The 14913-nt window shown below is 41.0% G+C and overlaps 1 protein-coding gene across 2 annotated transcripts in view; it reads right to left on the bottom strand.

Annotated features, from left to right (window-relative positions):
• Nucleotides 1–14913, bottom strand: part of pdzd2 (PDZ domain containing 2) — a 268490-nt gene that overhangs the window by 22259 nt on the left and 231318 nt on the right. For both annotated transcript variants that reach the window (XM_060907275.1, XM_060907276.1), the window contains 4 exons: nucleotides 10234–10351; nucleotides 5445–5577; nucleotides 510–591; nucleotides 70–173 (listed from right to left, as the gene is read on the bottom strand). In XM_060907275.1, coding sequence (XP_060763258.1) covers nucleotides 70–173; nucleotides 510–591; nucleotides 5445–5577; nucleotides 10234–10351 — 437 coding nt within the window. The remainder of the gene's footprint in view (nucleotides 1–69; nucleotides 174–509; nucleotides 592–5444; nucleotides 5578–10233; nucleotides 10352–14913) is intronic.

The raw sequence follows: 14913 nt of genomic DNA on the forward strand, positions 1-14913 counted from the left end.
TTGATGAGCGTCAAACATCATGATTATCTTAAAAACTCAAAGTTTTTTTGGTAAGAGCTGCTTATTTACTCGGCTGGCCGGCTCCAAAAACCTCTTCATGGTCCAGCTGAGGGCCTGGCTGCCATCACCTTGCCTGGCCTTCATCATGGGAGAAGGGCTTTTGGATGATTGTCCTGCACAGAAAACGCATAAATCGATGCCGGTTGAATATGAATTGTGAGTCCAAATTAATACAGCATGACCTACATGTGTATCTGAACCAAAAAGCTGAATAAAATAAAAAAAAAAGGAACTTTTGGATAAATCCAGTCAACTGAGTCACTGAGCATGATAATGACTTTTGCAATAGGAATTTAAATGCAAATTTTTTAAGTTTGATTTCAAAAACCCTACCAAAAGCAGCACTATATTTTAAGCGAGTGACTGGAACAATCAAATTGTCAGCTTGTCTTGAACGAGAAAACAGTTGAGAATGAGACCGTTTTTAAATGTATGTTTGAAAAGCTTACCCAGACTGTAGGAAGAATGGCTTCCCATGCTGTCTCTGTGAGTAGAGCGAGTGATCACCTCGTCCATCTCCTGCTCCGACATCTGCGATGCACACAAAGTGACTTCCACGTTATGGAAATCCATTGCATTTGTATGTGCATGTATATAAAAGCTGTTAAACCTTCAAGTGACGCCACTCTTAAATATCTTTTTTTCCCATATCGAAGTTAATTTGAGCCTTTCCTCCTAAAGAAAAAGCCATTTAAGCTGCTGTTACCACCAGGTGGCACTATATACTCTACATGCAATACAGCAATGTGTGAAAAAAAAAATGATGTGTTGAATGATGCAGTGATCATTTAATATATAAGCTTGGAAACCCTTGCTGATGAGTTAAAAAAAAGATCCCAAAATGTACAGGACTGTGAAAATATCTTAAGCAATAATTAGAAAACAAGGTTTATAAATATAAAAAATATTACTATAAAGAGCAGTAAACAATATGAAACACAGTCGATCAAACTTTTTTCTTTTCAAAATTAAAGCTCATAGGCAACGGTTTTAATTTTATGCACATTTAATGGCCCGGTCACACCGCCCGAACTTTGCTGGAGCGTTCCTTGAACGGTGGGGGGGGGGCGAATTTCGACAACGCTCGTCACCGCGCACAAAATGGGAAAAAAATCGAAAACACGGGCGTTGGCTTAGCGGTGCACCACTGAAGCCGGCGTTGCTTTAGCGTTGGTTTAGCGGTGACGCGAGCGTTGGTATAGCGGCGTTCTGCGCATGCGGGCTTTGGCTCGGCGGGGGTATAAAGTTGGTTTAGCACCAATCATAGCAAGTCTCTCAGCATCCGTGGTGATACAGTTTTACTGTAACTTTGAGCAAATTCGATATAGATGAGGTCTGAACTCAACGGCAGCTCGATTCCAAATGAGCTCCTGGTCCATTTCTCCCCGTATTTATAGCCAAATTCTGGTCCCGCTCCGACACCTCTATACCAACGCCAAACCAAAGTTCATCGCCGCCATGGATAGCTGCTTCAACGCCCGACACCGTTCCAGCAACCCCGTGTCCGCTCGTAAAACGCTTACAACCGCTCCACCGAAGTTTGTGCAACGTTTAATCACCGCCCGGGCAACGCTGGCGAAGCAGCGGTGGTCCAGCGTTCAAGATTTCTGCGTTGTCCTAGCGGACCCAAGCGTCCACGAACTTGCGTCTAGCGGTGCCAAACTTTGACTGGGCGTTGGTGGAGCGGGGGTGAACTTTGCCAGGGCGGAAAATTGCCCCCTCCTCACCGCTCGCAATATTTTGTGCAGCTCAAAACTTTCGGAGCGGTAGGAGGGCCCCTCGAGAAACATCAGCGGTGGCCGAGCGTATACGGCGTTGCTTTAACGGGGGCCAACTTTTGTTAAACGGTGGTGAACGGTTACGAGCGGTGATGAATTTTTTTCACCGCTCCAGGAACGCTCCAGCAAAGTTCGGGCGGTGTGACCGGGCCATAAAACTTTATATGTTAAAAAACCCTCTGTAATTTTTTTTTCTGGTCCCAAGAAGTATTGTTATTAAGTAATAATTAAAATAAGTTGGCGCGGATCGTGGCGAATTTCTGTTCGGCTATTTTCGTGACCACTCGGCGCGTGACGTCATTTAAGTCAAGTCAAGTCAAGTCATTTCTATAGCGCTTTTAACAAACATTGTCGCAAAGCAGCTTTACAGAATTTGAACGACTTAAAACATGAGCTAATTTTATCCCTAATCTATCCCTAATGAGCAAGCCTGTGGCGACGGTGGCAAGGAAAAACTCCCTCAGACGACATGAGGAAGAAACCTCGAGAGGAACCAGACTCAAAAGGGAACCCATCCTCATTTGGGCAACAACAGACAGCCTGACTATAATATTAACAGTTTTAAAATGAGGACAGTTTCGTTGATGTTATAAACTCTTCATTGATAGAAACTTGAGTGCAAAACTGTTCATGATAACTGCAGTCCTAAAGTTAGCAAGTCAACTTTAGTCCTCAAGTCAAGTTTAAGACAAACAAACTGCTTGAGTTGAGGCCACTTCCGTTTACTTACATTGCCGTTCGGCTTGAGTGCAGACGTGCGTTCGGGAATTTCCAAAGAAAAGCCATGCCTTATTGTTGTGCAGTGAACTGTAACAACGGGACCGGTTCAGGAAGAAGTTTTTACCTTTTTCCGAGAGAGGAGAAGAGGCAGAGAGAGTGGATTGGCTTTTTCCGGAAGAGGAGAAGAGGCGGAGCGAGTGGGTTGGCTTTTTCCGAAAGAGGAGAAGAGGTGGAGTGAGAGGGTTGGCTTTTTCTGAAAAAGGAGAAGAGGCGGAGCGAGTGGGTTGGCTTTTTCCGAAAGAGGAGACAAGGCAGAAAGAGTGGATTGTGCGAGTGAAGCCAGAGGGTTGTTTTTTTCCAGAAGAGGAGACGAGGCGGAGAGAGTGGATTGTGCGCGTGAAACAAAATCAAGCAGTCAAAGAAGAAACGGAGCAGCAACGCTCAAGCAAAAAGGAGAAGATTGGAGGTAAACATTTTTACTTTTGCTTGCAATTGACAAGTCAAGAATCCTGAGGGATCCTGTACAATCATTGTGGAAATGAGACAAAGGGATATTTCCTCGCTTAGAGTAGGCTATAAATAGTATAATGCTGCGGATGGCAGGCTAATGTGGCCTACCAGCGCACTGTCAAGTAATCGTTACCTATATCCACTAGGAAGGGCGGTTTAATTATTCTTTAATAGGGCTCTTATTTAGTATTACGTCGAAAGTAGGAATTTATCAAAACTACCAGGATAAATCGTTTGGGCGCGAGTCTTGTTAAGGTCCGGGGTCACCGCGATCAGAGTTGGCCGAGTCGCTGTCCGATTCCGAGGCCGCACGGTCAAACCAGTGAGCCACATTCACCGATTGCTTCGCAACGGCCATAGGTTCATACATACAGTATACGGTTTCACCTCTCGATATTTAATTTGGAGAGTTCCTACTTCAAAATCACTATCGATTTCAGACATTTTACACAACCTCTCACGACCAAAGTCCGTACACGTGTGCTCGGTTCGCAAGTAAACACAGAGCTGCTCCCAGTCTGTTTGGCTTAAATGACGTCACGACGACGGTCCCCTGGCGGTGAAAGTACGCATAAGTGAGATGTAAATAAACCTTTGGAAATTGGGCAACAGAGTATATTTTAACCATTTTATTCAATTTTAGGGTGCAAATTAGACACCAGGAAGATTGAATTCACTTTTTGGGTCGTTCTTCTAGACAATAAAGTTGATATTCTACGTTTCACCTCCGACCATTGCCTATGACCTTTAATGCCTGGAAATCTAATTATTTTTCTCCTGAAACGCCAAAGCCAAAGACATAAAATAAGCTTATAAGAATCGTTCATCTTCTTTAACCACTATGTTTTGGTCAGGTTTGCAGTGGATCTGGATCTGGAGCCAATTACAGGAACAAAAACAAAAAAATTACACAATCATTCAAACCTACGTGTAATTTAGTCAAATCCAACTACAAGCATGTTTTTGGGAGGTGGGAGGAAATCGGAGAACACACAGGAAACCCAAAGTGAAAACATGCAAAACTCTGCACGGACAGTAACCCAAAAACGGCAAACTTGGAGCTCTGAGCATGCAATGCTCCCCGCTGGCCCACAACACTGCCCTTAAAAGATTTTATATACAGCATGCATATATATATATCACATCACTGTACTGTAGATGACTCCAGCAGTAGTTCCTTCTGCTCTTCCCCTCTGCACTGATTCTGCACCTTGAAATACTTTCATGCTGGCAAGGCCCATGTTATTTTAGCCTGTCTAGAACTTCAGGAATGAAATAATTCAGATAGTTTGATGTTTAAATGTTAAATATGGTTGAGCCACTGTACCTGAACTGTTTTATTTGAAAGTACATTATAAGCCTCACACTCATAACAACCATAACCCGTTGAACTACTCTCAAAAGCTCAACATTTTTACATGCAATCAAGAGACTATACACATTTTTATTTCTGTCTGTCTCTCCATTAGGAAACGTGAAAGAAAGGGTTCATAGACAGATTTTAGCCGAAGCTCAAAGTAAACAGGAAGTCATTATGTGTGGTTTATGTGAGTGAATAAAATTCAGGACCGTCAAGAACAATTCAGTGAGAATTCTAGTTTATCACTTGTTACGGTCACGACAAACTGTACTTGCTTTAACGCAGTGGACACATCGGTTATTAAGCATTTTAGCTAGTTAATTACAAAGCCCTTGAATTAGGCGTGTTGGAGTATAAAAATACGAAACTATTTTTCAGGGATGGAGCTCCTCAGAACTGGAGCTAAAACCTATGTAATATGCTACATAAAGCTAGCTTTGTTTACTACATCGTGAGAAACTTAGCGCTCAAATCCAACCGTTTTTAAAATGCCCCTACACACATGCACTTATGGTTTGAAGACATTAAACGTCAATGTACTTGAACCCATTTCCTCCTTCTTGTTTCACATGGGTAAGTGTTAAGGGTTAAGGCCGGTTTCACACCGCTAACCTCATGCTCCATTAGTTTCAGCAATCATTTTTAGGGAGACCAAAGAGTCAGCATATTCCAACCACAAACCCCTTGTGGTGTAGTCCACCCTGGGCTGTTCCTCAACATCTTCATTCATTAGCGGGAGGAAAACTTGAGCCGCCTGCACACAGGCCAAAGGAATGTTGTTTACTTTTCTGGCAGGCTTCAGTTTTTCATGCAACAGGATGATTAAAATGTTAGCAGGTGGACGCAGCCTTTTCACTACTGCTCATGTGGCAGAGGAGGGAAAAGATGCTGATGGAGACTGTCTGGGTGGAGCAGGTATCTGAAATGCTTTTTAGTTCTTAAAGAGATTTCAACTCTTGAGGTATTTTTAATGTATCTGCTATGTGTATGCTTATACACCTTTTCTGCAAACGTACCTTAGGGTTTGGATGTCGGCTGATGATGAGGCTTACTGGGCCAGGTCCACACTCGCTCAGGATAGCATAGGCTTCACTTAGTGCAGCATGACGTAGGCTGACAGAGTCTACCTCCAATACCTGGTCCCCTCGGCTAAACATACATATAACGTATGATTATAGAGCTCTTTAAAACAAGATCAACTGTGAGCTACTGCTCACTTACCTATCCACCCCCCGCTCTCTCTTATATCAGAATGCAAGCAATCGAAGGAATAGCACACTTATTATGAATGTTGACTTGAACAAATAACGAACCTTGAAGCAGGTAAGTAAAGAGCAGTGTCTCTCCCCAGGGATTTCAAATAGCATCCTGGTAAACTGTCATTTTGAAATAGCGTCAAAATCCACCCTATATATTTCGTAAATACATTCAGTCGGTAAACAGGAAGTCGATGTGCGACAGACCTGAAAATGGTATACACGGTATAGAACCCCAAGCTGAAGTTCGATACCAAATATCAAGCAAGTGTGATTTGTACAACCCTGATTCCAAAAAAGTTGGGACAAAGTACAAATTGTAAATAAAAATGGAATGCAATGATGTGGAAGTTTGAAAATTCCATATTTTATTCAGAATAGAACATAGATGACATATCAAATGTTTAAACTGAGAAAATGTATCATTTAAAGAGAAAAATTAAGGGATTTTTAAATTTCATGACAACAACACATCTCAAAAAAGTTGGGACAAGGCCATGTTTACCACTGTGAGACATCCCCTTTTCTCTTTACAACAGTCTGTAAACGTCTGGGGACTGAGGAGACAAGTTGCTCAAGTTTAGGGATAGGAATGTTAACCCATTCTTGTCTAATGTAGGATTCTAGTTGCTCAACTGTCTTAGGTCTTTTTTGTCGTATCTTCTGTTTTATGATGCGCCAAATGTTTTCTATGGGTGAAAGATCTGGACTGCAGGCTGGCCAGTTCAGTACCCGGACCCTTCTTCTACGCAGCCATGATGCTGTAATTGATGCAGTATGTGGTTTGGCATTGTCATGTTGGAAAATGCAAGGTCTTCCCTGAAAGAGACGTCGTCTGGATGGGAGCATATGTTGCTCTAGAACCTGGATATACCTTTCAGCATTGATGGTGTCTTTCCAGATGTGTAAGCTGCCCATGCCACACGCACTAATGCAACCCCATACCATCAGAGATGCAGGCTTCTGAACTGAACGCTGATAACAACTTGGGTAATCCTTCTCCTCTTTAGTCCGAATGACACGGCGTCCCTGATTTCCATAAAGAACTTCAAATTTTAATTCGTCTGACCACAGAACAGTTTTCCACTTTGCCACAGTCCATTTTAAATGAGTCTTGGCCCAGAGAAGACGTCTGCGCTTCTGGATCGTGTTTAGATACAGTTTCTTCTCTGAACTATAGAGTTTTAGCTGGCGACGGCGGATGGCACGGTGAATTGTGTTCACAGATAATGTTCTCTGGAAATATTCCTGAGCCCATTTTGTGATTTCCAATACAGAAGCATGCCTGTATGTGATGCAGTGCCGTCTAAGGGCCCGAAGATCACGGGCACCCAGTATGGTTTTCCGGCCTTGACCCTTACGCACAGAGATTCTTCCAGATTCTATGAATCTTTTGATGATATTATGCACTGTAGATGATGATATGTTCAAACTCTTTGCAATTTTACACTGTCGAACTCCTTTCTGATATTGCTCCACTATTTGTCGGCGCAGAATTGGGGGGATTGGTGATCCTCTTCCCAGCTTTACTTCTGAGAGCTGCTGCCACTCCAAGATGCTCTTTTTATACCCAGTCATGTTAATGATCTATTGCCAATTGACCTAATGAGTTGCAATTTGCTCCTCCAGCTGTTCCTTTTTTGTACCTTTAACTTTTCCAGCCTCTTATTGCCCCTGTCCCAACTTTTTTGAGATGTGTTGCTGTCATGAAATTTCAAATGAGCCAATATTTGGCATGAAATTTCAAAATGTCTCACTTTCGACATTTGATATGTTGTCTATGTTCTATTGTGAATACAACATCAGTTTTTGAGATTTCTAAATTATTGCATTCCGTTTTTATTTACAATTATATTTTGTCCCAACTTTTTTGAAATCGGGGTTGTAGTTGCTGAGAAAAGTGTTACAAAATTTTCGTAAATCCACCCTATGTTTCAGAAATACATTCAGTCGGTAAACAGGAAGTCGATTTGCGACAGACCTGAAAACGGTATACACGGTATAGAACCCCAAGCTGAAGTTTGGTACCAAGTATCAAGTGGCTATGATTTGTGGTTCCTGAGAAAAAGAGTGTTTCGGACGGACAGACAGACAGACAGACAGACAGAGGTAAAAATCCAGTATACCTGCCTTCTTCGGAGCAGGGGTATAATAAAAAGAGCTTTCCACTGTTGTTAAAATGCTTAAACCCTCAAAGATGTGCAGAAGTGTTAACAGTGATAAATAAAGTCCTATTTTCATCCTTGGAGAGTTGCGCTTTCACATTATGACACAACACTGAGACTCTCCAGGCCATGCATGATGTTTTGGCATTTGGTGCACATTCTATTTAAGTCAAAAGTCGACGAGATGGCATGATTTACATGACTGGCATCTTTTCCCTTGTGGCTCGAGTTCCTGCCTCTCCCTTCCTTAATTAAGTAAAATAGAGCTTAGCTGATAGACCAAATGCATACCGTATCTGCAGCATGGTAAACATCAGCGCCAGTCACCTTTTGAACACACTCAGACAGATAAGGCTAATAAGAAGCTCTAAATAAAATGCTCCATGTCAGTAATAAACAATATACAGTATAATGGAGACACTATATCAGACATGAAGTTATATAGTCACACGTCAGTCTATTATTCTGACTGTAATAATTAATTTTAGTGATTTGTGTATAGCACGAGGTGTATAGAGATCTTGCAGTCACGTGACCGGAATGTAAACAGCCGCCATCTTGTCAGTAAAAAACACCGCTGAATACTGCTGCACTCGTGTACAGAATGGATCAACTTCAACCGACGGACTACACGGCTCATTTTTCTAATGAACAGATAATTAGATATATGTCTAAAATAAACGACCTACAGATTAGTGACCCTTATGGCTTACCGGACGTAGTTTTCACGACCGTGTCAGTGGATATTGAACTGCCAGCGGAATACCCAGACGTGTATAATTACCTCATTAACTTTCCCTCGCTGTTCAGTGGTGAAGCACTGCGTGCTTATAAATCTCTGGACAGTTATCTTTACAGAAATTCAGGATTTGTCAGCCCCCCTCAGATGTGGCATCTTGTAAACAAGAAAATAACAATCCTCATTGGACGGGTAAGTCACTTAAGTATTACTAGTACTGATACTAGATATATCAGTAGTATCTAGTATAGCACTGACCAGCCGATTATAGAATAGAATAAGGTAATTCCAGCTGTAATTCCAAATCGTCCGTCTTGTTTACCATGGATCTGGCGTTGGAGAGGTAGAGGCTTGGCAGTGGAGATTTGAGTGGCTGTTTTCTGAGCTTAGTCAACAGACCGGCTCTGCATCCTCGCTTTTGCTTCCGCTTCCGCTCCCGACGCTGCCTCCTTCGCCTGCCAGACCCAATAACAATCCACGGAGACCCTGCTGGTCTCGCTATCTCGTCCGGAATGTTGTGCATGTGATGGAAATCGCTACAAACGTCATTTTCTGCTGGAAACCAATGTCCAGTAAGTCCATACGGTTGTAGTGGATATTGAAGTCCGGTACAGATGAACAACACGCAAAAATACACACAAAAAACATAAAAAACGTGCACAGGAAGGGAGAGCTTGTAGCCGCAGCCGTTGTAGTAGAATTGTATATAGTAGGGTTTTCCAGAAGAAAAGGTAGAAGTAGAAGCAGAAGTAGAAGTAGAAGGCGGAAATATGGCGTTTGACCGACAAGATGGCGTCTGTTACAATCTGGATCGGCTGTGACGTCACATGCAAGATCTCTATACCAGTATAATTACAGCTTAGTGAATTACTATAACTTCAACTGATGATGCATGGGGCAACTTTTTGGGCAATGTTGCTGGGCAATTGCACTTCGACACGTTCCCATTGAGATTGGGCAACATAATTTCTATCTGAACGATTTTGATCGTTTTGGGCAATTTTTTAAGATAATCCAATCAGAGTGCTAGCAGCGAATCACATGACCACCTGAGAGCTTCTGAGATTTGCAACAAAGATGACGGTGTCTCAATGGCAGTGGAGCGAAGAAAAAGAGAGACAACTTGTATCTTTTAATGCTGGTAAATTGTTGTGTGTGAACCCAAAGTGGCGAATTTACCTCATCAAATGTTTAGAAAACCAACAGACAGCTATTTTTATGTGCTCAGGTTGTAATTAAGACATCGATTTTTTTTTCAGCTAAGTGTAAACTGCTGTTAGCTAATCACTGCTCCAGAGAGACTGAATGGGGTTTAGCTAACTAGCGGTGGTTTTTGTGAACATAGTTAGCTGAAAGTTATCGCTAGCTATGTAGGGATAACGTTGGCGAAATAAAGGCTGAAGCCAAGACAAAAGTGACAGCTGCGAATGTTTCAAAGTCCATCTTTGTGGTGTCTGTCTCCCTAGCAATAGATTTGCTCTTATCTGATTGGTTGTTGCCAGTTGTCTGTTGCCCTGTGTCTCACCAGGTTGCCCGTTGCTGGCAACATTGCCCGGCAACATTGCCCAAAAAGTTGCCCGTGTATCATCACCTTTCCAGTACGTAAACAGCATCTAGTCAGATCAGTAGGTTTGTTTTGCAGCACCTGAGTCTGCCATCCATCTTGGCCACAGATCCGGGAGCCAGGCTGTGAATGTAGATCCCAGGAGTGCTGTTCTCCAGCGTTAAACAGCAAGCACCGATTCCCAATCCCACACCGGCCTCTGAAAAACACACATGCACCAGCACACACGCACATATTACAGGCTGCTGCAACCATCTGTGTAAACAAACTCATTAGCCTATTTATAATACATACTGTAGGGCCAAAATTACTCAATTCTGATTGGTCAATCAAGGAGGGCTTTTTTTCCCTTAACACGGGGCCGTATTTCTGAAATTCTATTGGCTAGTTCGTTGCTTGGTTACGGTTACAAAAATTAGCAAATTTTGCCAACAAAATGGCTGACTCAGCAATGTCGCGTTTCGCTATATTTGACGAAGAAATGATAAACCAATTGAAAGCTGCAAGCGAAAATGAAAATACCAAAAAAAGTACGAATTTTTGGCTTTCCGTGTTTAAGAAATGGGCCACGGAAAGACAAATAAACGACTCTCTAGTGGCATGTGAATGCTGTGAGTTAGACAAGGTGCTATCGCAGTTTTATGCAGAAGTGAGGAAAGAAAATGGGGAAAACTACGAGCCAGGCTCTCAAAGTAATGCAGGCAGCATTGGATCGGCATCTGAGACAAGAGAAATATCCGGGATCAATCCTGAAAGATGTTCCTTTTCAAGAATCACGAAAAGTCTTCGAGGGAAAAGCGAGAGATTTGCGAAAACAAGGAATGCTTTAGAAACTGATTCAAACGTGCAAGATAGTCTCGCGCCCTGATTGGTTCAGAAAATGTGAATGACAAATATTGTGAACTTGAATGGCTTCCGAAGTATGAATTTGGCCCTATATATTATAAACAAGTAATCGTATGGTTCCTCGTAAAATTAAGGATCAATTTCACTCATGATTTCAAAGTTTTGAAATTCAAAACTTCGAAATCACTCGTGAAATTAATCCTTAATTTTACTCGGCCCCATATGATTACCCATACTAATAAGCAAGACACTTAATTGTAAAGATTTCAGCAATAACCTTTTCATAAAAACGTCATGTGGGAATAATTAATAATTATGGTGGAACTTTCTCTTGAGTAGACTGGTTTGATATGTAAATTTTACCCATTATATACACACGAACTCTGAATGCACCCAAATTATACGGGGTAATATTTTATCAACAGTATTATAAGTCCTCCTCTTGAATATGCAAAAATTCAGATCGTATCAGCTCAAATTTCTCCTTCAATAAGTTACAAAAAAAAAAAAAGATAAAACATGCTTTAATATTACATTGGGTTTGTGTGCCTGTATAAGAACTCTTAAAAGAAGCTTAAAGTTCGTGTCAAATCCACACGTCAACATTTAAAACAGACTATTTATGTGTGATGATTTTGCATCACCCAAAATGATTCACATAGATTTAATAGATTTAAATACTCTCTGATTAAAGCTAATAATCTGCACTTTAACCTCATATTCAATGGAGTCCATGAACTATTTCGCATAATTCTCTGATGAGTCAGTCTTGATTTATACAGACATAAAAAAGGCTTTTTGCTTTTTTTTTTCCCCCATTTCATGCCAATGAATAAAAGTTCAGGCTTTGGCAGGCAGATTGTTCAGGAGCAGAGACGAGCCTTGATTTAAGCACCCAGTCATTCACACACAATAATGAGTCTGTTCCACGAAAAGCGGATATTAAAATAAATGCCCTCAATAGAAAACTACTTCCCTGGAGGTTAATCATTTCTAATTCTGAATGAACACTGGAAGCCATAAGTTTCATTGTGACCGGGACCATTCATGATAACTTAGACAGAGGTGAATGGATATTAGTGAATCAAGAACAACTTAAAGAACATTACGCATGGGCCTGTTTTGTGAGTGTTTTCAAAAAAGCATTAATTAACAAGAATTTAAATAAGGGATTGTAAGTACTTTTTTACTCCAGTCCAATCGAGTGTGGCGAAAAATCAGCATAAGTCAATAGTTAAACAGTTGAGTCACAGTCCAGGGGTACTTTCTATAGCATAGTATCAGTGACTGAAACACTCTAAATAGGTGCCAATAGACAGTACTGGTGCCTATGTTACATTACGATGACGGACATAAGTGTAATCTAGCATCATGACATATTTATGACCTGATACCTCCATGTCAAACCATCTCCTGTGTCTCTGGTGTTGATCAACAACTTGTACAACAGAAATCATGTTCGCTTGGAAGAGATAGAACAAGTTATATTTTCTAAACGGTAGGTTGTCACATAGAGAAAAAAATTAATATTCAGAAAAATTTATAGAATGTAACAATTCACCCAATTCAGGATTCGATTCAATTCATGACATTGGGTTCACGATTTGATTTTCCCCACAATATTTTTGAAAAAAAATTAAAGAAAGAAAATTTTCATCTCATCTCATTATCTGTAGCTGCTTTATCCTGTTCTACAGGGTCGCAGGCAAGCTGGAGCCTATCCCAGCTGACTACGGGCGAAAGGCGGGGTACACCCTGGACAAGTCGCCAGGTCATCACAGGAAAGAAAATTTTATTGCCAAAAAAAAAAAAAGTTACTTTCCTAATCTTTATCAGCTTAAATATTCCTTTTGTTAAATAAAAAAATGAACTTAATATGCTTTTCCTTAATAAACTTTTATGAACATTTCTACTACTTCCATTTTTTTTTTAAAGTTTTCAATAGACTGTAAACAGAGAGCTCAGATTTCTTGTTAAATCTATTAGTACAGTCAGTTCCACAGCAGCTCTTTCCCATTTTAGATCTGTTTTTTGTGCGTGCTTCACAGCATTAAAGCTGTGATTCTTCCACCTAGGATGAAGTCACATGCATTCCCACTACTGTATGTTATTGTACTCTCTGCTGTCTAAACACTGCAATTACAGCTAGGAAAAACTAAGAGATTATAATAATCGTGATTATAATAAGCCTGATAATAATCGTGGATCATTTTTTATTTAATTGATTCGAATCATCATAGATTTGTATCTTGATTCGTACGATATATAAAGTTACATGCCTAAAAATTTATATTAAACGAAATTCTTGCAAAGCAAATTGCTCACAGAGCCACAGTATAAAAATTATTGTTACCAACTATTTTGGCCAATAAACAATCCGAGTATATAATATTACCTTAAAGGAACAGTCCACCGTACTTCCATAATGAAATATGCTCTTATCTGAATTGAGACGAGCTGCTCCGTACCTCTCCGAGCTTTGCGCGACCTCCCAGTCAGTCAGACGCAGTCAGACACGCTGTCACTCCTGTTAGCAATGTAGCTAGGCTCAGCATAGCCAATGGTATTTTTTGGGGCTGTAGTTAGATGCGACCAAACTCTTCCGCGTTTTTCCTGTTTACATAGGTTTATATGACCAGTGACATGAAACAAGTTCAGTTACACAAATTGAAACGTAGCGATTTTCTATGCTATGGAAAGTCCGCACTATAATGACAGGCGTACTAACACCTTCTGCGCGCTTCAGCAGCGCATTGATACGGAGCTCAGATATCAAAGCGCTGCCGAAGCGCGCAGAAGGTGTTAGTACGCCTGTCATTATAGTGCGGACTTTCCATAGCATAGAAAATCGCCAAGTTTCAATTTGTGTAACTGAACTTGTTTCATATCACTGGTCATATAAACCTATGTAAACAGGAAAAACACGGAAGAGTTTGGTCGCATCTAACTACAGTCCCAAAAAATACCATTGGCCATGCTGAGCCTAGCTACATTGCTAACAGGAGTGACAGCGCGTCTGACTGCGTCTGACTGACTGGGAGGTCGCGCAAAGCTCGGAGAGGTACGGAGCAGCTCGTCTCAATTCAGATAAGAGCATATTTCATTATGGAAATATGGTGGACTGTTCCTTTAAATTCCTTGAACCATTTAGACCAAAAAACGAATGAATTTTCTTTTTGGGTGCACGGACTTTTTTCGTTCACATTGTGGGACACTGTTGAATATTGTTCTTGGATATTTTTCTTCATTTATTTTTACTTTATTCTTTAAATTGTCAGGTAATGATAGTGTTTATAACAGAACTATGAAACACACACACACACACACACACACACACACACACACACACACACACACCCCAACCATTACATGAGAGTTTCTCTTATAACTCTCTTGTGCTCCCACGCTAGTCTGGTCAGGAAATGCAATATTCTGTAGGCAGGTGTGTTAGTTTTCCCCTCTCTGATGCTCTCCTAGGGCTTTCTGACTTGTTGAGGTGAATAAATCTCATTTTCCATAAATACATAATGCTCTTTCCATCATGCTGTGAGCAACTAGTAGTATCAAGTACTTGGAGAGGAAACCCATTAAATCTCCTACTGAGTGGAGTGAGAGATGGGAGGAAACCGGAGAACCCAGAGGAATCCCATGTGGACATAGGGAGAACATGCCAAATTCAGACAGTAACTTCGGATTGGACCAGGGACCCTGGAGACCACTGTGCTGCCCAACTGTTATGAGGCAAAGAGTGAATTGAAAAGCATAATAATAATAATAAGTTTGGGCAAATGGATCAGTGAACAGCCTCCGACACATTTTTGAGGTTAGAACTGCACAGGTCTGCACACAAGATCCAAATAAAGAAGTGCTCAATGAATAATGAATGGGTCAGATTACTCATTAATTTATGAATGC

This window comes from Neoarius graeffei, chromosome 24, assembly GCF_027579695.1.
Source record: "Neoarius graeffei isolate fNeoGra1 chromosome 24, fNeoGra1.pri, whole genome shotgun sequence".
Taxonomy (NCBI): domain Eukaryota; kingdom Metazoa; phylum Chordata; class Actinopteri; order Siluriformes; family Ariidae; genus Neoarius; species Neoarius graeffei.